The sequence below is a fragment of the Pholcus phalangioides genome, unplaced genomic scaffold (assembly GCF_987345545.1).
Source record: "Pholcus phalangioides strain wild (caught in Gottingen) unplaced genomic scaffold, Ppha-v1.0 ptg000003l_1, whole genome shotgun sequence".
Lineage (NCBI taxonomy): Eukaryota > Metazoa > Arthropoda > Arachnida > Araneae > Pholcidae > Pholcus > Pholcus phalangioides.
In genome coordinates, this window is record NW_028301596.1 from 1,773,899 (window position 1) to 1,797,862 (window position 23,964).

Here is a 23,964-nt window from a genome sequence, read left to right on the forward strand (position 1 = left end):
ATATCAGATGAAATTTCTTCTTCGGAATGAAGTATCGAAAATAAACTATCAGAATGCTACCAACAAATAAATCACCCCTATAAAAACGAATGTAAATTGTTGCTGTTAACATTTTTTTAATTGAAACAATACATAAGCACCGCAATTTTGTTAATTAGAGTAAACTTTTTAATTAGATAAAATAATTATATTTAAAGGTAAAATATACAATTTGTCTTGATTTTAATCTATATATTAAAAATTGATTTTTTTGCCTGTGTCTGTACATGTTACCGGCAAAGTATGAAATCCGGCATTCTATAGAATGCCTAGGCATACTATAGACTGACTAGTCATTCTATAGAATGCCGAGACACAATCAGGCAAAATATGAAATATCTTCTATACAAAACATACATTGACAAAATTTTCATTAGATAAGCCGCACGAAGCCCTAAACAAAATAATAGATTATTGTTAAATTATATAAATTCCAATATATTTTTGGTGGGTAAGCCACCCGATACGTTTCTTTCTCTCCAAGGAAATCTTTCCCCGTGTCTAAACAAATTGTCTCTATGCAAATTTACAATTTCTGATCGATCGTCGTCAAACTTTTGCATATATATACCAAACAGGGCCCGGATTGAATGATAGGCTACTTTGAAAGTTCGTCAGAGCTGGACAAAAAACTGTCAGGCGACAATGGTTTCTGAGCCTCAACAGTGACTTTTAGAACGTTTACTTCGGGGTTACCGTGGTTCCTAAACAATGCGTTTCAGACATGCGTATGCCTTTAACAATAGATAACTAAACTTAAATCAGTATTACTCGCTGACTAATCATTCGACTCATAGACTACGAATTAAAAAAATAAGTATATTTTTCCTATTTCCTTTATTTATTTCCAATTAATTAGCGTAACTTAAAAAGTATTATATAATATTTCAATTAAAGAAAAAAATAATTTGACTAGTTATGAAGGTACTGTGAGTGAGGTGTGAGCACAACGGGAACATCTAGAATTCGCATAACTGGCAGGGGTCGGTTACCATGTTTCTTAACGTTTTTAAGCTCATGGCCCCCTATGCATCACATTTTTTTTCTCGTGGCCCCCCCGCCCTATCCAGCCCCCCCCCCCACTACCCTCATCGAAGAGTGAGATACTTTCTATTTTTTTTTATTATGAATGAAATTTTAATAAATCAAATGAATCTCTGGAATCCTGGCTATGCACAGATTCAAATGGTGGATTCGAATTATAAGGTAAAAACGGTCTGTCTAACATACGGTACGATCCAACGAACATGCACGATAAATCGACCCTCCCAACACACCAACCGTTGCTCTGGCGGCCCTCAATACTTAGCTGGAACTAACAGCTTACATATGAAAATCATAGTACCAGATCCCATGTAGTGCAGTCCCCCTCCCTCCATTATAGACATGAAGACCCGGGTCATGCCCACATAGACCCAAGGGTTAAGATACCATGTTTCACTTTTAAAGCTTTTCTCTTCACAGCTCTCTATGACTCCCTTCATCACCTGTCGTGGATCACCTTTCTTCTGATTTCCTCCCGTGGCCCCCCCCCCCCCCAGAAAATCCCAGGATCGCAAGGGGGGCCATATGGCCCCAGGTTGAGAACCACTGGTCTATTAGACGAATGTTTAGTTATATAGAGTTAAAATGGTTTGTAACTTCTTTAATGCTGCTGGTATTATGTATATAATAGTTTATTCCTTTATAATAATTTGCCACTTTTTCAACCCTCCCAGTAATTGAAGAAAACCCGGGCAGCGCCGGGTATTATAGCTAGTGTTACATATCATATAACGTAAAATGTTGCTCAGCAAAGTTCAATACGTAGTTTTTACATGGTGGTTACATATAAACTGGCACTACTTAGACGTATGTAGCACCCATTCTGATGGAGAAATTTTGATCATTTTTGTCGCACCACGGTCATTTTCTGCACACGAGGGCTAATTAGACCGGGACCTACAATTTATTGCCGATTCCGAACGGCAGGCTTGTTTTTTATACTCGTCGAGAGGTTGGTGCGCTAACCCCTCGATGGGGGACTCCCTGCGGTAGCAATTTTTTTGCTGCGGTCAAGTCGCCGTTTTTTTGTTGTACCCCTGTGTCAGGAAAGTTTTCTGACAAGGACGAACCGGGTATCGAACTCGCGACACCTCTAAACATCCTTTGGTACTTTAGGCGAGTATCTTATCGACCTGGGCTACCGCGCCCGAGATATTTTGATGAAACTTGGTATGTATGATATATACAGTATATAGACCATGGGAGAAAAAAAGAGTCAATAAAAAATAGTTCAATTTTTGACCATCAGGTGAAAAAGTGTTTGTTTTTTTATCGCAGTTACGAGTACATCCCCCCATGGTCCAAATAACGCAAATACCAAGTTCAATTATACCGACACTACTCCGACCTACAGGTGGTTGGACAAAATAATATGACTACCTGGGAAATGAGACAAAATCTTTATTAATAGGCTGTTGGTCCTCCTTTTGCATTAATTACAGCTTGTATCCGTCGTGGGATGGACAAATACAAGTCATTCACCACAGTCGTAGGATACGTATCCACTCCTCCAGCAAAAAGGTCACTAATTCAGAACGTGTCTTTAGAGGTGGAAACTTACTGCGCAGTTTGGCCTCCAAAATACCCCACAAAGGTTCAATTATATTAAGATCAGGGGACCGAGCGGGCCACACGAAGTGTCGCAGTTCATCATCGTGTTCATCAAGCCAGTCTCCGACAATTCCAGCAGTGTGAACGGGCGAATTATCTTCTTGGAACACAGGTCGAGAATCAGGGAACAAATATTGCACCATTGGATGAAGATGGTCGGCCAGAATACTGACATAAACCGCTGTATTAACCCGCCCATCCAGGACAACAAGTGGGCCGAGACCACGATGAGACATCGCGCCCCACAGCATCACTGATCCTCCTCCATGCTTCACAGTCACAGAGTAAGAATAATAGTTATATCTTTAGTCTATGTTCACAGTAGAAAGGAGATAATCAGCATCATAGGCTTGTGCTGGCGTTCTCCAAACGTAAACACGTCCGTTAGTCTGGAATAATGTGAACGACGATTCGTCTGACCAGATGACATTCTCCCATTGTTGTTGTGTCCAATTCTTATGCTCGTGACACCATGTTCGTCGTTTCAAGGCATTGCATGGTGTCACCAATGATTTTGGAATAGTCGCTCTACCTTGTATGTTTGCTGCATGCAGTTCAAGGCGGATAGTTTTTTGTCGATACACCTTCCTGTAGATGTGTGTTCATCTCAGATGTTATCTAGGATGCTGTTGTCTGGTGTGCTTTCTGGTTATACAATCCGCTTCAAAACCCTTCTGGGTCTATCAGCCATCTTCGACTTTCGGCCACTGTTATGCTTGGTACATGATGTCTTTCCCTGTTTGCTATAGGCCGTCATTACCATCGATACGGTACTTCTCCCGACACCAACAAGGGTGGCAGTTTTCGCTACTTTGGCCCCGACAAGTCGGGCTCCAACAATCATGCCTCTTTCGAAATCTGTGAGGTCAGCGATAACGAAGTTTTAACGCCCCAATATGCATCGCATCCGAACGCTATCCTATGACTAGACCAGGGGTGGCCAACCCGCGGCACGCGTGCCACAAGTGGCACACCATGGTATCAGAAGTGGCAAGCGAACGCTTTTCAAAAATTATAAGCTGTCAAACCTATAACACCTGTTACACTAATAATATATTATTAGTGTACCAGGACCCTCTTAAAATAATAACTATGTCATGACTTTCTATTCAATGCGTGTTTCTAATCGGTTTTTTATCTTTAACTAAAATTTAATAAAATAAAAAAATCTTTTGATTAAATAGGATAAAATTTAAATTATATATTCGTTCTAAAAAACTCAAAAGAGTGGCACACTGGAATTTTTAGGAACATTAGAAGACATATTTGAACAATATTTTGCAGGAACGTCGAGAATACTCCTATCCCGTAAAAACAGGACGTATGGTCTGAGTGTTAGAATTCGTAGAGTAACACGAGCGTCGTAAATAATCGCGATAGTGGTGCACGGTTTGGGAAAAGGTTGGCCACCCCTGGACTAGACTGATGTGTGCACATTCTTGCCCGCTAGGTGGCACTCTTCCACACTAGAGGACGGGAATATACGGCAGGTTCCCTCGAGGGTTGATTTTATCACAGGTGGTCTTATTATTTTGTCCAATCCCTGTATGTAGCAACCTGTTGTGGTGGTGGGCCTATTTCATTGAAACTTGGTACATACGTTGTTTAGACCATAGGAAAAAGATAACTGTGATATACAGCACCATTTTTCACCTGGTGGTCAAACATTGAACTATATTTTTTATTGTTTCTTTCTTTTCTCCCATGATTCATATATCCTATATACCAAGTTCATCAAAATAGCCCTCAGTTTATCTACTGTCAACTCTTGACCATGCTCTACCACCTATCCTTGAATAACATCCTCATGCACCTCGAGTCCCACGGTCTTCCCCTACGGACACAATCGCTTTGACAAATGTTTCCTCCAACCAGAATTTAAATGCGTTCAGTCCAAGGGCGTACCCAGGTTCTGAACTAGGGGGGGGGGGAACTCACCGATACTAAATTGATACGTCTGTGCTGTGTGTCAATTACTTTCCTTTAATTTCTCTTCTGGGGGGGGGGGCAGCTGCCCCTCGCTTATAAGCGGAGATAGACTTGGAAGTCGGGGGGGGGGGCACGATGATGATGATCAATTCATATATGCATATATACATTAGATCAGTCAACTTCACCTTTGACAACTCCCAAGCGCTTCCCCCCCCCCCCCGTATCTTCGCCCATGCTTCAGTCCCACATGTTACATTTACTTTCGTATCGTAAACAGCCACGCTCGCACGTGTTCATTTTTCGAGTGAGGCACGCTGATCACCTGTCTCTAAGAAGAGAGAGGGGTGGGGGTTTCTTCTTTACGGGGTGTTGCCCTGACCGAGACTGTAGGGGAGAATATTACCCACAATTCCACGTGTGTGAGCGAAATCAGGAAGCCATCAGCTAAATTGTGACAAAGCGAAAATAAATAAAGTGCAAAATTTTTTCTCCCAAATGCGAATCATCACTTGTTAATTGAGTCAAAATCCGTTCAAAATTTTTCTTCGTTATGCGAATTGCTCATTATCCGAATCTCTCGTTAACTGAAGCTCCACTGTCTATGTAAAATTGATTACATTAATGAGATAGAATGGTAATGTACTCACATAACTCGTTGTTAAAAAAACGGCTCTCATTCTGTGACTTTATATTTAAAAAAGGCAAAGAAAATGTTAAGTAAAATCAATTAAGCAACCCTAACTAACAATTAATTAATTTTGTTGAAAAATTTATGACGGTTGCCATTTGACTGGCAGATGTTAGTTTGTTTTTGTAGACCTACTGGAAGGACCCCCCTGTCCCTTGGAGGTCACAGAGTGAATGTTCTTAATTCATGTATTTTTGTGTTTTTGTATTTGTCTTTTGAACAAGTTTGTACAAGTCGTCATGCTTTTGTCGTTGTCGAATAAAAAAAAAAAAATCTTATAATATATTGGGCAAAATACATAAAAAAAGCAAAAATTTACATATGGCATAATATATGTCATTAGCATTTCTAATTAACACATTTCGAATCCAGAAATAGATTATATATTAATCGTTCTCTACCTATTTATGAGAAATGAACATTTTACCCTTTAAGCGGTTTTTAAAATTTTCCTGATCCCATTACAACTGCCACAATGGAAATAGAAGCGTGTTAAGAACCCGAGATACAAGTATTTCGGGGTGACCGAAATAAAGCAGACCAAGTTTGACGGAATATCTCGGGATTGACACTGTAAAAGGGTTATATAATATTATTAGAACAATTCACAGATATTTTTTTCCTAATTTCCGTTCAAATTAAATAAATATATTCTGTCGAAAATATAAAGAGGTTTCAAGGAAACACAGTTATTTTCCGGATATTATGCTGAGGTGAACTCGGAAACAAAAGTCATCACGTCTCCGCCGGTACTCGAACCCAATCCCTTTTGCATACGGGTAAGCATGCAAGAGGGATTGGGTTCGAGTACCGGCGGAGACGTGATGACTTTTGTTTCCGAGTTCACCTCAGCATAATATCCGGAAAATAACTGTGTTTCCTTGATATCTCGAGCTGAGAAAAAGCCATCTATCTCTCTATAAAGAGGTTTCTTTACAGATTTAAATATCGGTATGAGTTTAAGGCCGGGATTTTTTACACTGTAAAAGTTTTGTAAAAGTGCTTTTACTGCAACTTGAAAAGTACGTCCAATAAGCTGATCGAATGCATTGGCTTGAATGTTACCGATCAGCTTATTCGTTGTATTTTTCAAGTTTTATACAAGCACTTTTATAGTGTAACTCCGGCCTACGATAAATTATAGCAATTTCCCCAAAAATTCCATTATAAATGGAAACGGTTTCTTTGGATTTATTTAATTTCCGGTTGAAACTGAAAAAATTAAAACTTAAAAACTGAAAGAATCATAAATTTACATAAATCACTCTCGAGTTTCTCGGCACGTACTGAATATATCTTGATATTTACATATTCTTCTCTTACAGATTGACTTATGGGAATTTTCCCTGCATTAAATGATTTGCGCTTTCCCTAGCTTGCCTGAGGGGTTCGCATTTGTACTCTTCCCAGGAACACGTTTCATCATAATTCGAATATTCAACAGCAACGAACTCGCATTACACTTAGGAATGGCATCACAAAACGAAGATGTTGCCGGTTCCCCATTGGGGAGTGGATTCGTTTTTGTTTTCCTTCAACGGGCGGAAATTTTACTGCGAGTTCCTTGATGTATTCTCAGAACTGGTGTATGCAATCTTCCACTCATCTCAGATTGAGCAACGAACAGGTTTGGATCGATCGATGCTCGACGCACGTGAAAAAACATTACCCACCTCTCCCCTTTGTTCTGTTATTTCCATTACGTGCAAAGTAATAGTTGGGAGGAATTCATGAATGAAAAGAATAAATCGCATGCTAATATATTCACGTAACATTTCGTGATGAGTCACTGAATCCACAATAATGGAAACGAAGTGCCTAATGGAGGCTTTACGAAATGTCAAATTCGGTAATTTGGACGCACGATTTGTGTTCTTTGGGGGTTAATCACGCGATGGCTGGGTATTTAAAGATCATAAATGATTAATTTAAGCTTCGAAAGTGGCCCAAAATCCCATTTGTACAAGTAAAACTCGGTTACAACGACCTCGGTTGGTAACGACACATCGGCTGTAATGACGTTAAGTGGAGGTTGTGACTGATTCCGATAAATAATAAGGCCAAATGAACCTTGCTTATTACGTCAACGAAAATGCAACGACCTCGGATATAACGACACATTTTTCGCCAATTTCTTTTCGTTGTTATGGCTTTTACCCCCCAGAAATTCCTAGAATAAATGTTCAGGACGTACCACACGTTATTTGGAAACTTTTTCTAATTGGAAAAGTATACCTGTAAAATCACAACGGTTTTCCAGTAAAATGCCTTACCCGCTGTTTGTGCTATGCACCCTGCATAGTATTACTGTACTTATTAGTTTTCTTTTCATGATATATGATTTTATATAATGGGTTGATATGTATTTTCGTTACATTTGACATGTATATTTTTCATGGGCATATATTTTTCCAGCCACCACGTTGGTCAATGAGGCTGTTGTGGCCTTGGTATTTGTATTTGTATAATACCCGGAACTGCTCGAATTTCTCAATATATACTGGTAGCATTAATGAAGTGAGAAACCATCGTAAAAGACCAAACCTGTCCGAAACGCATTGTTTGGAAACCCCGGCATGCGAAATACAGGGTGTTTCAAAAATAATCACCCGATTTGAAATGTGTATATTACGAAAAATATGGAACACATAGACACTTAAGATTAATTTTATATTACATGGCTAATCATAAAGTTTTTATAAACCAAATAAAAGGTGCTCAATATGTCTACCTTGGGATGCACGGCATATGTCTATACGGTATTCAAATTCGTCCCGAACTTTTGCGAGCCTGTTTGCATCCACGGCTGCTGTTGTGCGTATCTTCAGTTCGGCTAATGTAGCTGGAAGGGGAGGCACATAAACGTAGTCTTTATAAACCCCCCACTAGAAGAAATCGCTCACTGTGAGGTCCGGCAATCTTGGACGCCAGTGATGTTTAACTGAATCATCAGGTCCCGTACGGCCGATCCATCGTTTAGGAATGCGATTGTTCAAAACGTCTTGAACGTCCAAGCTCCAGTGTGGTGGTGCCCCGTCCTGCTGGGAAATGAAGTCATCGGAATCGGTTTCTAACTGTGGGAAAAGCCAATCTTGACAAACACTGAAGTGGCAGCCGAAGGAAGAGCGTTAGCGCTTCCTGTGGCAACTGGGTGAAACTCGAGATTTCCCTCTTTCTACCTATACATTATTCGATCAAAACGGATTAAAAGCTGAATAGTTATGATTTTTTTTAAAAAATCGGATGATTCTTTTTGAAACACCCTGTATAAGCATTCCAAAAGCCATCGTTGAAGCTCACGAACCATTGTTGACCGACAGTTTTTGTCCATTTCCGATCAAACCTGTATCAGAATAAGGCTGCCAATGATTTGCAACTTTGTGAAAATATCGTGCAAACTTTGTGAAATACTTCTGTGCATTCTCTCTCTCACGTGAGATCACAGGTGTCGACATGAAAAAAAATATTGGGAGGGCTGAAAGGTATTTAGCGTCCCGTCCCGTGTATACGGGACTCAAGTGCGTTCTGAGCAGAGGGAAGGTGCATTACCTTGTTTTTTCAGAAATTATTGGGGAGGAGGCAGGAAATTACAAAATTAATTGGGGGGGGGGATCAAATGGTCTCAGCCCCAAGATTTGTAAAGTAATTTTTATCGTTAGGATACGATTTTTATCGTAAATATGTTTTCGCGAGGAGATAAGATTTTTATGGCAAATCTGCTTTGGTGGGAATATAAGATTTTCATCGTAAATTTGTAAAGTAATTTTTCTCCTCAAGTTGAGGTACTCCTATCGTGCTGGGCTGTACTGCCCTTGCGGCATCCGATTACCAGATAATGGCGTATATCCTTCGGGATGGGACGCGTAAGTGCTAAGCTTATCGTGTAGATACGATTTTTATCGTAAACATATGACATTATTTTTATCGTCAACATACGACATTGTTGACTGATTTTTTATCGTGAAGCAACGGTTTTTTTATCACAAATTCGTGAAGTGATTTCTAGTCGTCAATACACACGACTTTTATAATATGTTTGATAATTTTTATCGTGAAAATACAATTCTTTTCGTAAATTTTAATGAAATTTTTATCGTAAAGTTACGATTTTTATCGTTAATGAGGATATTTATCGTAAATTGGTAAAGCAGTTATTATTGTAAGGATACAATTTTTATCGTAAATCTGTTTTAGGAGAAAGATATGATTTTTATCGTAAATCTGTTTTGGTATGAAGATACGATTTTTATCGTAAATCTGTTTTGGTATGAAGATACGATTTTTATCGTAAATCTGTTTTGGCGAAAAGATACGATTTTAAGTTCCAGTGCCTGTGCGTGAGAATAGCGTGTATATTCACGAAAATATTAATGTTTTTAATTAATCGCATGATTTACTTATAAAACATGAGACACATGCTGTATAGAAATCTGAAATGAATTAATAAAATTATACAATTATTTCCTGTTATTTCGCGAATAAGCCCACAGCATTATGCCAATGAGCGTGTCTGATACTATGTAAGAGAAGTGTTTTAGCAAATTATGAGAAATGAATTTTTATATTCATTATAATGCGCAATTAATAATCATTTACTAAAAATACTCATATTTCACTGAATAATAATTTTTCCACATTTTAAATTTCTATACAGTATATCTCGTGTATAGCGTCATGTTTTCTGTAAATTTGGTAAAAAATTAGTTGAAAACTGGGCATGTTATGAGCAAAAATCATATGCTGTGAAAATAGGAGAGCCTATAGAAAAACATTTGTATTCTCGTGAACATGCGCGCTATTCTCACGTAAGTGAACAAAAGTATTTCGCAAAAATACTACGATATTAGCACGATATTTTCACAAAGTTGCTAATCATTTGCAGTCTTTTTCTGATACAGGGTTGATCATAAAACACTTTTTTATTCATTTTTTTTGTCGGCCCCCTAAAAGCACTCGGGACTAAATTTTCAGTGAGTATGGTGAGTACTAATATGTGGTATATATGAGCGAAATTTCAGAACGATTCTCCCGGTAATTTGCTAGAAACAGTCAGACAGCCAGAAAATCAATTTTATACACACATACTTTAAAAAAAGTCTTAAAAAAAACATCAACCTCGGTTATAACGACAAAATTACACGGAATCTCCGATATCGTTATAACCGAGATTGTCTGTACAGTGGAACCTCTCGATAACGGACACAAATGGGACCAAACTTTTTTTTGTCCGCTAATGGGGAGGTGCGATATACAGTTGAACCTCGTTTTCATACAACTTTCACATTTATACGACGTTCGGCTTCGGTCGCAATCGGTTCTTATACATTTTAACGTTAACGTGTATATGAATTAACATTGTAAAAGTGATACACCGGTGATTATGCAGTCATCAATCGTCTCGATAAAGAAAGTTTGATTAAAATTCACTAGATTCATCATTTTCACCGGTGATTATGCATAATTCCAAAATTAAGTTGGAAAGTCTGATAAATATGGAAAAAAAAAATGTCTAACCTTTCTTCCCTCTATTAAACCACACAATTAATTATTCCTAACCGTACATGATGCGTGCACTGCGCGTATTATTTTACTGTCCGCTATCGAGAGTGTCCGCTAACGGGGAGGGAAATGCATTAAAGCACCTATATTCCACGGGACCGGGGATCAGAAAACTGTCCGTTAATGGGAGGCTTTCCGTCAGGGGAAGGTTCCACCGTATTTGTGTACATACGCGTCTTACTTTGGTCAATGTCCGCAGCAGATCCCCGAGGGAGAAAAGAGTTGGTATTTTTTTTTATGGATCTGCAACTTATTGATCGGAATGGCGTTCGTATCGATTCCCTAAATGTGGATTTCCCGTTCCCTTTCTTTCCCGGACGTGACCCTGATATTCCAGACACACATATATATATACACACGTGGAAGGAGAACAAGAAAAACATATCGTCTGTACCCCCTCTACCGTAAGAGATCCTAAATCTCGTACTTCACGGCACCTTACTTTTACGGCCAAATGCGGCACTGCAACCAAATTGCGGAATTATCTTAGGTGTTTTATTTCTTCACGCACTTCAAAGAGTTCCCGGAGAAATGGCGTGGAAAGGATTCGGTGTTATTTTTGCTCCTTACGTTCCACATGTTATGTATCGCTGCGCCAAAAAAAAAAAAACAAGAGAGAGATTGGATCAAACTTGGCTTTCTCTGGACTTCTTGAAAAGTACCTTTTTCGAGTGCCATATCATTAATGGAAGCAAAGTTTTGTACATAAAGGCTGATACATACTACTAGCACAAGTCTAGCACAAACTATCTGGCTAGTAAAAGTAATTTTTTGAAGATGAATCCACAATCATTTGTGATTTAACCCTTGCAGTGACAATCCCGAGATATCTCGTCAAACTTGATATGCTTTATTTCAGCCAACCCCGAAATATCCCGGCTTCTTAAAAACGCAATGAAGTTGTTTTTTTTTACTGTAAAACACATGTTTCGCATCTCCTCCCCCCTCCAATCAATCAACTGCCAATGGGTGGAGTCAAACTTAGATAAGTGAAAAAATCGAGAAAAATATATAGACTGTGTGTGTTTCCTCCCCCTTCCATTAAGTAGAGAAATATACGCTCAGTATAAAAACATTCGAATCCTGTTTTAACGAATACCGTTATAGCGAAAATTTCGTTTTAACGAACACTTTTTCTAATCCCCCCAGGTAAATTTACAAAAAAAAAAAAAAAAGAAGCAAAAACCAGGAATCCTTTTATTACGAAATTTCGTTATAACGAAGTGATTTCTCCGGTCTCTTGGAGTTCATTATAACGAGATTCAACTTGTAATACAAAAAAGTGGTTTTTTTCCAAACAAAAAAAAATGTTTTTATCCTCCAAGAAATCCACACACGTCATGGCAGATGTTTTTGTATCATAGTAAGTGGAAATAAAAGCTATGATGGACGGAATAAATTTTCTTGTTGGGGAGGAGGGGAGGAAACACTTATCAGCTCCGCAATCGGAAAAAAATAATTCTTCTTGAAAATAGGTGACAATTTGCGAAGGGTTTCGCAATTTCAAACGTAAAATAATGACTTTACTTTTGGTTTCTTTGTTTGTTCAAATTTTTCAGCAGTTATAATGCAGATCAGGAAAATGTTGACGTCAAAAACCGCCTAAAGGGTTGAACCACCTAAAGGCAAATGAATTGAAGTCACAATGTAACAAATAGCCGGACTGCTGAGCGAGTGTTCTGATACTTCACAGCGAAATTTGTGTGACAACATTGGTTGCTAGAATGGTTGAATGAGCTCGTATGAATGGGTATTAGAATAACTGCACTCAACATGAATATTTATCCTTTATGGTGTGATATAGGAGTTTTGCTATGTCTTGCAGTACGCCTCTGGATAAAAACGTTGACTCCGTCTTTTAGAAACTTGATCAACAGCATTTTTATCAGGTAACTGAATTCCTTGGTAACTTGCTACTAAACCGCACATGCACCTCGTCCATATCCCTCTGCGGAATTTCTAACGGACGGGTACATGTTGGGATGTGCGTGTGTACGTGTTGTGAACCTGATTCGAAGTTCGCTTCTAGTAAATTCGCCGCTGTGGTGGTCGAGTGGTTATAGTGCTGGACTCGTGATGCGAGGATCCGGGTTCGAACCCCACAGTGGTGGTCGGCTGAAGTTGGTTTTCTGTGGTTCCCAACTTCAAGGCGCAAATGCGAGCCGATCTCCCCGTTAAAAAGTCTCGCCACAGAGAGCAACAGTCCTACAACGGTAAATCATTCAACCATAACACTTCACTCATAGTTAGAAAAACTGGGGGCAGATGACAGCACTACACATAACAAACACTACACAGAAACAAAAAAACTTTACGTCAGGTTGCACTACGCGTACACGCACATTCCCGCAGGCACCGGTTCGTTGGGGGGTTCCGCGGGCGGGCGGGCGGGGGGTGGGGGTGAATGTGTGGTGTAGCAGTAGTAGGTAGGGCCTCCAAAAAATGGCTCGGGGATCCATGATGTTCTTAAGTCAGCCACCTCGTTGGGCAATTTGCCTGTTGTGGCGTTGTATTTGTATTGTATTGTGTATTGTATAGTAATACTTGTTATGTGTAGTGCCGTCATCTGCCATCAGTTTTTTAAGTATGAGTGAATGGTAATGATTAAATAATCCTGTTGCTCTCTGTGGCAGACATTTTAATGGAGAGATCTGCCCACTTTGCTCCGCTGAACCACAGAAAACCAACTTCAGCCGACCACCACTGCGACAACGGGGAGTTTCGAAACCGGGTTCTCGTGATGCGAATCCGTCACTATGACCTGTCGACCATAACAGTGGCGATAAATGAAGACTGTTGCTGACTGAGCTATTTGATGACCAAGGAATGCTGCTGGCTGGGCTTCTCGATAACCAGGGACTGTTGCTGACTGAGATCTTCGATGATCAAGAACCTCTGCTGATTGATTTATGCGATGGCCAAGGACTGTTGATGTTGACTAAGTTTTTTGACAACCAAGGACCGCTGCTGATTGAGCTCTTTGATGACAAGGAGCGCTGCCAAATCATTTCTTCGATGGCCAAAGACTGCTTCTGCTGAGTTCTTCGATGGTCGAGGATTGCTGCTGATTGCTGCTGAGTTCCTTGATGATGAAGATGACCGAGATAATAAGATGGAGCCGTGAGAATGAACTGAACAGCCAACATACTCGTATTGGCTATTACAAATAAACTGACACTACTCAGACGTATGTAGCGCCCATTCTGATGAAGGTATTGTATGCCCATACTGAGTTGGCCTCTGACCTTGACGCTCGAAGGGTGGGTTCATTCTCCAAGGAGGGGAAACGGGGGGAATCGGGGGGGGGGTGAATTCGCTAAAATAGCGCAAAAGACGTCATCGCAAAATACCAACCTGCTCCTTTTCCCTGCGACCTTTTTACCGAAAGAAGGTAAATGGAATCGCCCATCGTGACGTTTCATTACGTAGCCAGAGGCCAACTCAGCGTGAATATACAATACTTTGATGAAATTTGGCACTGTACATAGTCTTAAACTTTTTGCCCCCGAACTTTTATAAACATTTCAGTCCGCGGTCCAGATATGCGGTATTTCTGTCATTCGTATGATAGAAACTTGTATGTATATCCGTGACCATATGAGCAATATTTTACGGAACATCTCCGTAATTTTGTGTGGACGTCCCAAGTTTTCTATAACATTTCTCGTTTCTCTCTCATTTGAAGTTTACTTGAACTTTTGAAATCAAGAATTAGGATTTTTTTCATGACTTGGTCATAATTATCATAATATAATTTATATCCTAATTTATTATAGTCATGTATAAGCATATTAAGTTCATATATTTGTCAAACGTATAGATACATTTTATTTGCTGAATTATAAATTTGCAGCCTTTGCGTCTTGTGGAAGGACTCTACTTCCCGCCACTGCCAATTTTTCAACAATTTTAGCGATAGTTAGCAACTTTACTTGCCTTTGACATTTTTTTTACTGTAATTTTTAACGTTACTTGTCTTTGATATTCCTTGGCTATAATTAGCCACTAAACTTGTAATTGACTTTTTTTGGAGATAATTTGTAATATTCTGTATGGATCCCGTTTTTTTATTTCACGTATTCTTATGAAGAAAGTATAGTCAGCACAGGTATATTCATTGTGTTCTGTGTATTGATACTTTTCTACCGGAACACCTTTGGCGGACCAGATGGAACTCCTTGGTGGGCCGTAGTTTGCCCCTCACTAGTACATAAGACGTACGGACCTTGGGGAAAAGAAATAATAAAAAAAAGTTCAATTTTTGACCACCAGGTGAAAAGTGGCGCTTTTTTATCTCAGGTATCTTTTCCCTATCGTCCAAATAACGTATACACCAAGTTTCAACGTGCGCTGCATATGTCGGAGTACTGTCGGTATAATTATGTTAAGTAGTGTCAGTTTCATTAATACTGACACTACTACGACCTATGTAGCGCCCATGCCCATTGCGCATGGACGCAATGGTCATGGAATGGAACCAATGCATGGGCATCAAAGGGAACGCATTTCATTGAAACTTGGTGTATACGTTATTTGGAGCACGGGAAAAAGATAACCGATAAAAAATTTCGCTTTTTCACCTGGTGATCAAAAACCGAACTATTTTTTTAATTGAATCTCCCCCCCCCCCCATGGTTCATATATCCTCTGTACATCAGTACTCAGTTTCATCAAAATGCCTACATTAGAATGGATGCTGCATACGCCTAAGAAGTGTCAGTTTATTGATAACCACCCTGTATATAAAAAAGGCTATCTTTCATTCTCTCTCTCTGAACGCGTGAACTCATACAATGCACGTAAAATCACCAATATTGAGCTGTGCAAAATCTCACATTCATAGCTCTCTTATGCAAAATGTTCTCTCCCCTTTTTCCTGCAGCGTTCGTCGAACTTAGTTTTGATATTTTTAATGTAAAGTGAAACAAATATCATTGTGCGATCGAAACAATTATATTTTGTGTATCATCTTATATTTGCAGAAATAAAAAGAAATATATAACAAACACACACACACAGTTTATCGGGAGGATAAAAAGTGAAAAAACCATTGAAAAATGACGGCAAACATTCCAGGCATCATATCTGTCATTTTCTTCTACGTAATTATCCTTCTGGTCGGCATCTGGGCAGGAAGGAAGAAGAGCCCGCCCAGTGAGAACGAAGCCGAAAGCGAGGACGTCATGTTAGCTGGTCGGAACATTGGCCTATTCGTAGGGATATTCACAATGACGGGTAAGATATATATCGAGCTGTTTCTTTTCGCATATTGTATCAATAAATTGGAATATTGTTGTTCGTAGACTCTATTATCCTATTCTGTCTCTCTACAAAAGATAAGGAGGGAATAATGTACCGTTGCCATGACATCGGCAGGGGCCTATGGTTCGTGAAGTTCTAAAAAATGTCGTTTTGGAATATAAATTCGTGAATAATAGGGTCTGACTATATTCCGACAGTGTATTGGACTCGTACTAGGCGATCCATATAATGGGGAGTTGAGAATGCAAGCGGTGTGGGTGTGTAAGTCAATTTGATATAATTTTTCAGGACAAAGATTTCGTATTTGACATTACTAGTAATTATTGTGTGTGTGTGTGTGTGTGTGTGTGTGTGTGTGTGTGTGTGTGTGTGTGTGTGTGTGTGTGTGTGTGTGTGTGTGTGTGTGTGTGTGTGTGTGTAGGTCATTTTATCAACTTGAACTTGCAAAACTTCATTCCTAAGTAAGTACCACAATCCTTATGTAACTAAGTAGTACAGGCCAACCAATTCTTGACTCGCACCCCTTGCAGTCTCAACCTTCAGCGAAATTACAATCCTCGCCCTACGAAGATAATTCTGTATATATATACTATATAGTCCCCCCCCCCCCGTATTTGCGGGGGTTACGTTCCGGGGTGACTGCGAATACAGGAGATCTGCGAATAACCTAAACCATGGGGTTTTTTGCATAGTCCTATTTTTAGACCCAAGCACTTATTCCGGCCATGCTTTTTTTTTCTGCTGAGCACAGCTGAAATTATTGACCTTAGCAAGCTAACTCATATATACTGGCCAGAGATGTCCTATATTTTTGCTGATAAATGTGCTGTCCCGAAAAATGTTTTCAGTATATCGTCAAGGCAGGGCCGTCTTAAGGGAATCATGGGCCTCCAGGCCAAGTGGTTGTTCGGAGGCCGTTTGGAGGCCCTACCTGGTAAATCCAGACCACCATACATGAAATACACGTCCACCTTTTCTTGATTCATGAAGCCAGCCATCTCTTTAGCAATCTAGTACAGATATGACGATTAGTGGCAAAACCAGCGGTTTATGCGTTCAATTATAACGCCTTCTAGTGTGACGAAAATTGCTTGTTCAGATGTATTCTAGCACTTCTTACAGTTATGCCCGCCTTCTTACGTGTATACGTGGGGATAACATACAGGGTAATTCCATAATTATTCTTGTTGCATTTTACTGGCGAACCGTTGAGCCTAGAGGCATACTTCTAGTTAGAAAAAGTATCAAAATACCGTGTAAAACTCAGATTTCCCGATTCACGTTGCAAGGGGCCATGTAGCAGTAAAACGACTTTCTAATTTTTTGGTTTTTGTGCATAGGGTGTCCGTATAAAAGGTTAATTTTTGTATTTCAATAACTATCCGACCCCTTGCAACATGAATGACGTATCTGAATTCTACACGTTATCTGCATAATTTTTCGTTTTTAAAAGTGCCGCTAGGATCAACGGTTCGTCAGTGAAATGCGGCAAGAGGAATTATGGAATCATCCCCCCCCCCTGTATGATTCATTACAATTTTGACTGATTCCTCTTTTTTTCAGCTACGTGGGTTGGCGGTGGATATATAAATGGCACGGCAGAAGTTATATACAGCAGTGGTTTCGTCTGGTGCCAGGCGCCATTCGGATACGCTCTGAGTCTTGTCTTTGGTATGATTACATCTTTCCTTATTTTGAATATTATTATATTACCATTAGTATTATATTTACTACCTAACATACCTTTTTTTATCGTTTCCTTTTCCTTCAAAACACTGTTGAAGAAACATTTTACTCGTCTTATCCCAAAATTCTACAATGCATCACCTATGTGGGTCCTATGCATTAAGACGGCCCTGGAGCACTATAAAAAAGCTAAAAAACTAACCGAAGACTGAAATAGACAGATTCAAAATCGTATAAATGATAATTTACAGGAAGATGAGGTACTGAAGGTCAATTTTATTTTACACTATGTAACACAGCCAATACCAGTTTTAGTCTGCTGAAGTTGGTCAAGCAACACGGTCGAGATTATACACGTAGAACACCATTCGTGTCCCCAACTACGTATTTGTGATTTGATTAGCTCATTGATACATGATCATCTGATACATGAAGATGGAAAAGATAAGCTCCTAGAATGTCCCAGACTGTTCAGTTTCATGTTAGAGATTTTGCACTGAAAGAACGCGTTTTCTGAAAACGTAAACCCCCCCCCCCCCATCCAGATGCATTTCCTATTAGTGGAGTATTTCATTTTATATGAAATTATTCAAAAACATTCAGAAAGGGAAGTGGAGGAGGTACATGTGAAAAAAGATTCCGAGTTGAACGTGAGTTAGTCGGGTTCGAGTGACAGTAATCCTGATCCCAAAAGCAGAATATCTCGCAGAACAGCTAATGCTACTGCAGAATAATCTAACAGAATTTTAAGAAAAGGTATCGAAAATGCGCTTTCAGGGGATTTTTACGTCAGAACGTTCTCAGTCAACCGAGGGCGGACTCATTGCAGGACAATGATAAAACATTCTGCTCTGGGGATCCTGATTATGATTTAGTGCTAAAATTCAGCTGACGCCGTGGCTATTTTACGTTGACGAGTTAAATAATATCAACAGAAATGTTCGTCAGCCGAAAAGTGCGTAAGCCGAGGCGTTTGTTAGCCGACGTATCCCTGTAGTTCATTGTCCTCCAAACTGTTTTTTCCATCATCCCTTTCTTTAGAAAAGTTTTATTCCCATAGCCCCCCTACCATGGCCCCCACAAAGAGGGCACTGACAGGGCTCTAACCCTGGGGCCCGGAACAGTTCTCATAATTTTTTGCTTTTTCATGCTATAAATTAACTACAGAAGGGGCCCGTGAAAAGTCTGACGGGGCCCCGCTCCAGGATGTGGGGGCCATGCCCCCAACTCAAGTCAGCCCCACAGGATCCTATACTAAACCTATAGCTTCTACCGGCTCCTTGGACCATTTCCATCGCCACATCGAACCACTGCTGTAGTTGAACTTATTCAAATACTGCATTGTTTTTGGCCAGCATTACACTATTTTGTAAGAGCTCTTTGATAAAACTTGAAAAATGCAACCAATAAGCGTATCGGTTACATTTGAACGAACGTGACCAATAGGCTTATTGCTTTTTTTTCTCAAGTTTTGTAAATGATCTTTTATCACACTTTTATAGCTTGAGAAACGAGCTTGACTGCAGAAGTTTTAGAAAAGTTCTTTTATAAAATTTAAAAAAAATGCAGCCAATTTGTCACAATCGAGCGAATGTAACTAATAGGCTAATTGGTGGGGTTTTTTTTTCAAGTTTTTTAAAACATTTTTCTAAAACTTTTATAGTGTAATTCTGGCCTTATTCTCATATCGAGATGGAAACTCACCTCATGTTTTTATCATGTCTCTCAGGTGGATTGTTCTTCGCCAACAAGATGAGGCAACAGGGTTACGTAACAATGTTGGATCCTTTCCAAGACCTATTCGGTGAACGCATGGGTGGATTGCTTTTCATACCAGCGCTGTTTGGTGAGGTGTTTTGGTCCGCAGCTATTTTAGCTGCTTTGGGTGAGTATAAAGGAGGCTGCCAATTTTGAAATGAATGTCAGTTTTTACAATGGACACAGGAAAGTCCTTTCAACGTGAAATAACTTGTGGCCTGAAAGAGCTACAGCGAAGCAACTCATACCACGGTGCAGCAAAGTGACTACGCTTGATCTGATGCAACCACTGAGCTATAAGGAAAGTGGAGTGAGGACCTACGACACCGCATCACACCATTTTGGAACGAAGTAGACAAAAAATTTCCTGAACGTGTTAATGCAATGGGGAAATTCCAAATATAAGACCTATTCTGGTTTTTTTTTTCACTTTTTGGCCAATAATATTATGCATTTTTCAACCTAAAATTTTTTTATAAAAATGAATACTTACTTTCGTACAAGAAAAGTACCCCTTTTTTAAAAGCTTAAGAGGAACTATTTTTTTTCTTTTTAAAAACCACAACAAAATACATTTCTAACATTATGTTTTGCATTTTGTTGAAAGCTTTCACTTCAAAAATTCGTAGCAGTGAATATTTCCGCGAATTAACTGCTGCTGAAAAAGAACTTTCAATGCAAGAAATGATATAAAAATTAGAGGAAAAAAAAGGTTTTTAATAGTTTTCTGCCCAACATTATAAGCCTTACATACAACAATGCACATATACAAGTTTTCCCATAAACAATTTATAAACAGGTCCACAGAGCATATAATTTGGAATATTAAAATCACAATTCACAAGAGCACTTATATGTTTGCTATTAAATAATCACTTAGTTACAATGCAAACCTTTCTCTGGTATTTTATACAGACAAACTCTGTAAATTTGAAGGGAATTTCTCCCTCCAACGTGCATTATTCACAGCATGTGAGAAATTCTTCACATTTTCATTAGATTTCTTTCCATCATGACTCTACAACTGTCATGTTTTCTCACATTGCAAGGATACCAGAACACCTTATCCTCTAATTAAGAATTTGTAATATTACATACCTAGCTCAGCAGTAATCAACACATTAAGGACCAGGTGGTAGCCCAAAATTTCAATAAAATATATTTTCATTTCACAGGCGATACATTAGAATTTAAATGAACTTGGAACTATTCAAAAAAAAAAACTTCGCATTAAATTGGCATTTTCACAATTATGCAGTCGAAGCTCAAGGGAGACCAGAGGCGTGAACATGAAGAAAACATGGCATTGTGTATTCATTAATTGTGGAGTTGACGTGGAAGAACGTGTAAGTTACACGAATCAAATCGTACAGGACAAGGCCATAAACAGTGACTAATATCGCCCTCTTTGGAAAGCAGCAGAACTAAACTATTTCTTCTAGTGATTCACAAAAAAAAAGTGTATTCATTACCAGGCTTCACGAAAGCAATAGAATCAATCAATTATTGTTCGTAATAGTAGCCTAACTATGATAATTCTTTGATAATTATAATACATTGATAATATAATTATATATTATGTACACATACATAATACAAGCAAACACTTTGTAGCTTCAAGGGACTGAAAAGTCCTTCCTGCAGGCCTAAAATAATTAGTTACCAATTTATATATATAATTTTTTGTGGGCTACAAGCTCTGCAACCGCACACCATCCTAGTCTATTGCACATCATAGGTAATTTTCTATTATTTACCTGTGAAGGCTAAGTTGGAAACGTGCTGGAAGAAACTTTCCTGTATAGCCATGATAAGTTATCTTACATGGAAAAGGTCCAAAGGTGTCATCCTCGACAAAATTTTGAAAAAATTAAAGTATATTCACTCATCCAGAAACACATAAAAACAAAAAAATTAGCGGCAGAATGCAATTATTAAAGCCACAAAAACTATTAAATGTGTTAACAGTTTAACAGTTGGTTACTCATCATCTCTAGCACTTCTTGGCGATATCTATCGTCTAGTGCGCATGAGCGACAAACAACACTCCAACAATAGATAATCCAATTACAGTTGAGGAAAAAACAAATAAAAATATGAGACAAAGCACGCACGCACACACACACCCGATGAACTAATAGAAGATAAAATACAAATCGATAAAATGACAAATAAAATTGATAATAAAATGACAAATAAAATTGATAATAAAATGCAAAAAATAAAAATAAAATGAATGAATGCATAAAATTTTTAAAATAAATATATATATAACTGACAGTAAAAGCATAAAATTTTTACAGTTGAAAAAGGCGATTTGTCTAAATTTTTTTAAAGGAGTATGAACAATATCCAAGTGCCCTATGTAACAATTGTATAGCTTGCAGACTAGACGAATAGGGTCGCATATATTGCATATATTTGATCGGTAGTTTTAGTCATCGGCAGATCTGGTGCGATACATTGATGTGAATTTCTGTAAAATTTGCATACAATCAATCTTATTATGAAATAATTTTATAGAGTAAAACTATACCGATAAAAAACCTGTAAAATGGGCTCTAAAAAAGGCATTTATCATTTTTGGAAGGAAGAAAAAATAATTAAAAACAAAGATATATATTAAGGGTCCAAAAACTATCTTAAAAACTAGTTTCACTTAATCCGTCCATTGTTTTAATTATAGTTTATAATAATTGCATTGTGTTATCCAAGTTAGATTGATTTCAAGCCCAAGATAAAATGTTAGTGGACCCTCAGGATTAGGTCAATTCCAGGGCCATCATTACCAGATTCGAAGCAGGTAGAGAAAATGTTTGTGGGGCTCCCTCGAGCTGGGCAATAATTCTGGTTTATTTTTTGTATTATTTGAAATAATTATTATCATTTCTATAGTTGAAACATGGCCATCTTGTATTTTTGTGAAAAAAATTTATCTTCTTCTATATTAAAACATACGCGAGGTTCCTTCAAGCGCGGGGCCCTGTGTGGCTGCATCTGTCAGACACCACTGGGGGGGGGGGGGGGGAGGGGGGGCTTTTTCTGATAATAAATAATGAGAGTTGGAGAATTTTAAAAAAGGAAATTTTCTGAAGTTCTCAATGCACAAAATATCCAAGTTTTACAGATTATGGCCCTTGAAATTCACTAATAAAATTAGAAATTAAAAGATTAATTAGATTAAATTTAATTAAAAGATTAAATAAGGAAATTAAAATAGGAATTTATGGCACCAAAATTTCAAAGAAAAGGTATTTTTACTAGAAAAGTTTGAAAATGGGCAAAAAAGGCATTTATGACATTTTGCCTGAAATAAGTTTTTTGTAAGAAGTAAAAATAATGTCATTAATACGGCTTGAAAAAGTAAAATTTGAAAAACAAAAATATACAGGGTGATTCAAAACTCAACGTACAAACTTTTAGGGGAGGTAGAAAACACAAAAACAAAACAAAGAATCAAAGGAATGTATATCAATTTTTTTTGTACATAACTGTGGATGGTAAGAAATTTGAGGAGCACTTGTTGTGGAACTTGACGTGTACACGAACTGTCCTCGTGTAAAGTATCGCTAAATAAAGAGTTTTTCCACCCATTATTGGCTCGCCATTTCTGCATCTTCGTTTATCCTCCAGCTGATCAGGTTGGGGGTTTCCGGTCATACACTCCTTTGTGATTCTGTTTTGAATCACCTTGTATATTAAAGACTATCCTCTTGCTCTTACCTCCAGCTTCCCCCCCCCCCCCCCAGAAACTTCCTCTCTAGTTATTTATCTTTTTTTCCCCTCTTTCACTGTCTGTACTGCACCAGCACCTCCTAGCGGTAGAAGACCTCCGCAAGCTGCTCGTAATGTCAGCAAGTAGTCCTTTTTCCCCTCAGAAATATTCAGGAAAAAAAAGAATTCTCTGCTGCTACCAGTATCATCGTTGTGCGGAAAAGAAATGATCGTGCCCAGAATTGGTGATTTCTATGCCCCCATATCCAATCGACATGCGGTATTTGTGAGCCAACCAGGAAGATTCTGCGCCAAAATAAGAAGAAACGCAATAGGATGCCGCGGTTCAAAATGTGGCAAACTTGCTGGGTAGTCTTAATGACGTTACAGATGAACTTGGCAACTTGGCGTGCGGAGGCCTTCTTAGGAGGTGCTGGCTGTACTTAATCGTGTGTTGTTTGAATGACGTCACTAAGACTGTAAAAGTTGCGGGATTTTAAAATTCATTCTTGGCCTCTACAGACATATTTGTTTTTTTGAGTGACCAATAATAATTCCCGCAGATATTTTTATATTTTTGCGCACATTTTAATGAGTTGAATTAGTGGTAATTTTTTCGAAATTTTTTGAGAATGACATCTTTGGACCCTTTCCTTGTTAATGCAAACCGC

At 38.6% G+C, this 23,964-nt stretch overlaps 1 protein-coding gene across 1 annotated transcript in view; it reads left to right on the top strand.

Moving 5' to 3' along the window:
• Nucleotides 1-23,964, top strand: part of ChT (choline transporter) — a 58,322-nt gene that overhangs the window by 4,097 nt on the left and 30,261 nt on the right. Inside the window, exons 2-4 of the mRNA XM_089242277.1 lie at nt 15,856-16,108; nt 17,699-17,806; nt 19,551-19,706. Of these exons, the coding sequence (XP_089098403.1) occupies nt 15,931-16,108; nt 17,699-17,806; nt 19,551-19,706 (442 nt within the window). The 5' untranslated portion in view covers nt 15,856-15,930. The remainder of the gene's footprint in view (nt 1-15,855; nt 16,109-17,698; nt 17,807-19,550; nt 19,707-23,964) is intronic.